This window comes from Eurypyga helias, unplaced genomic scaffold, assembly GCF_000690775.1.
Source record: "Eurypyga helias isolate BGI_N326 unplaced genomic scaffold, ASM69077v1 scaffold21877, whole genome shotgun sequence".
NCBI classification, from domain to species: Eukaryota; Metazoa; Chordata; class Aves; order Eurypygiformes; family Eurypygidae; genus Eurypyga; species Eurypyga helias.
Window position 1 is genome coordinate 3,636 of NW_010262602.1, and position 727 is coordinate 4,362.

The window sequence follows — 727 nt, forward strand, 5'->3', positions numbered from 1 at the left end:
GGGAGATCACGGCGGGCGTTGTCATGCACCTCGCTGTTTCGGTGTCGGTGAGTAGCGGGGAACAGAACTCTGCGCCAGGACCTGTATTTGGGGGTGGCTGTGTCGCGTGCTGGTCCCTGTCGCGTGCTGGTCCCCTTCGGCAGTGGTGAAGCAGTTGGATTTGGAGGACTTTCAGCCGGCCCTTCACAAACAGAATCCTTGAGTTGGTGTCCCCTGTCCCTCTCTGCTCATCAAGGTGGTGACGCTGCCACCCATCCTGTCCCTGTCGTCTCCTGCCTGCTCACCCCTCTCCTTTCTCCTCAGACGTTTTGCAACCCCCTGTACGTGGGCAGCCTGGTGCCCTCCTACCTGCTGATGGCCATTGCTGCTGCCTGGGCTTACGTACTCTCAGGGGGATCTGCCCAGAACCTGCAGCGCTTCCTGCTCTGTAAGTCCTGCTCCGTAAAGGGGATGGGAGACCCGACCGGTCCCTCTGGGTACCAGGACTGGCACTGGGATGTGGAGGGGGCGTTCCTGCGTCTGGAACGAGGGCGTCATCCCCTTAGCTGCCAGACTGGAGAAGCCAGGTTTCGGAGCCGTGGTCAGGTTGTTGCTTCTCCTGGGGGACATGGAATGGGTAAGGAGCCTGGTGAAAACTGACCCCCTCTTGGTTCCTGCAGGTCTGCGGAGTGGAGCTAGCCCTCAGCTGGGATCTTGAGGCCCCGCAGGATGTTCCTGTGCCCTGCCA

The 727-nt window shown here is 61.1% G+C and overlaps 1 protein-coding gene across 1 annotated transcript in view; it reads left to right on the forward strand.

Moving 5' to 3' along the window:
* The window catches only part of LOC104512710 (gamma-secretase subunit Aph-1b-like), a gene marked incomplete at its 5' end in the record, with an annotated part of 3,248 nt that extends 2,551 nt beyond the window's left edge, over nucleotides 1-697 (forward strand). The window contains 3 exon segments of the mRNA XM_010155793.1: nucleotides 1-47; nucleotides 304-427; nucleotides 660-697. The exon segment at nucleotides 1-47 is cut by the window's left edge and continues 24 nt beyond it. Coding sequence (XP_010154095.1) covers nucleotides 1-47; nucleotides 304-427; nucleotides 660-697 — 209 coding nt within the window.
* Between the last annotated feature and the right edge of the window lie 30 nt (nucleotides 698-727).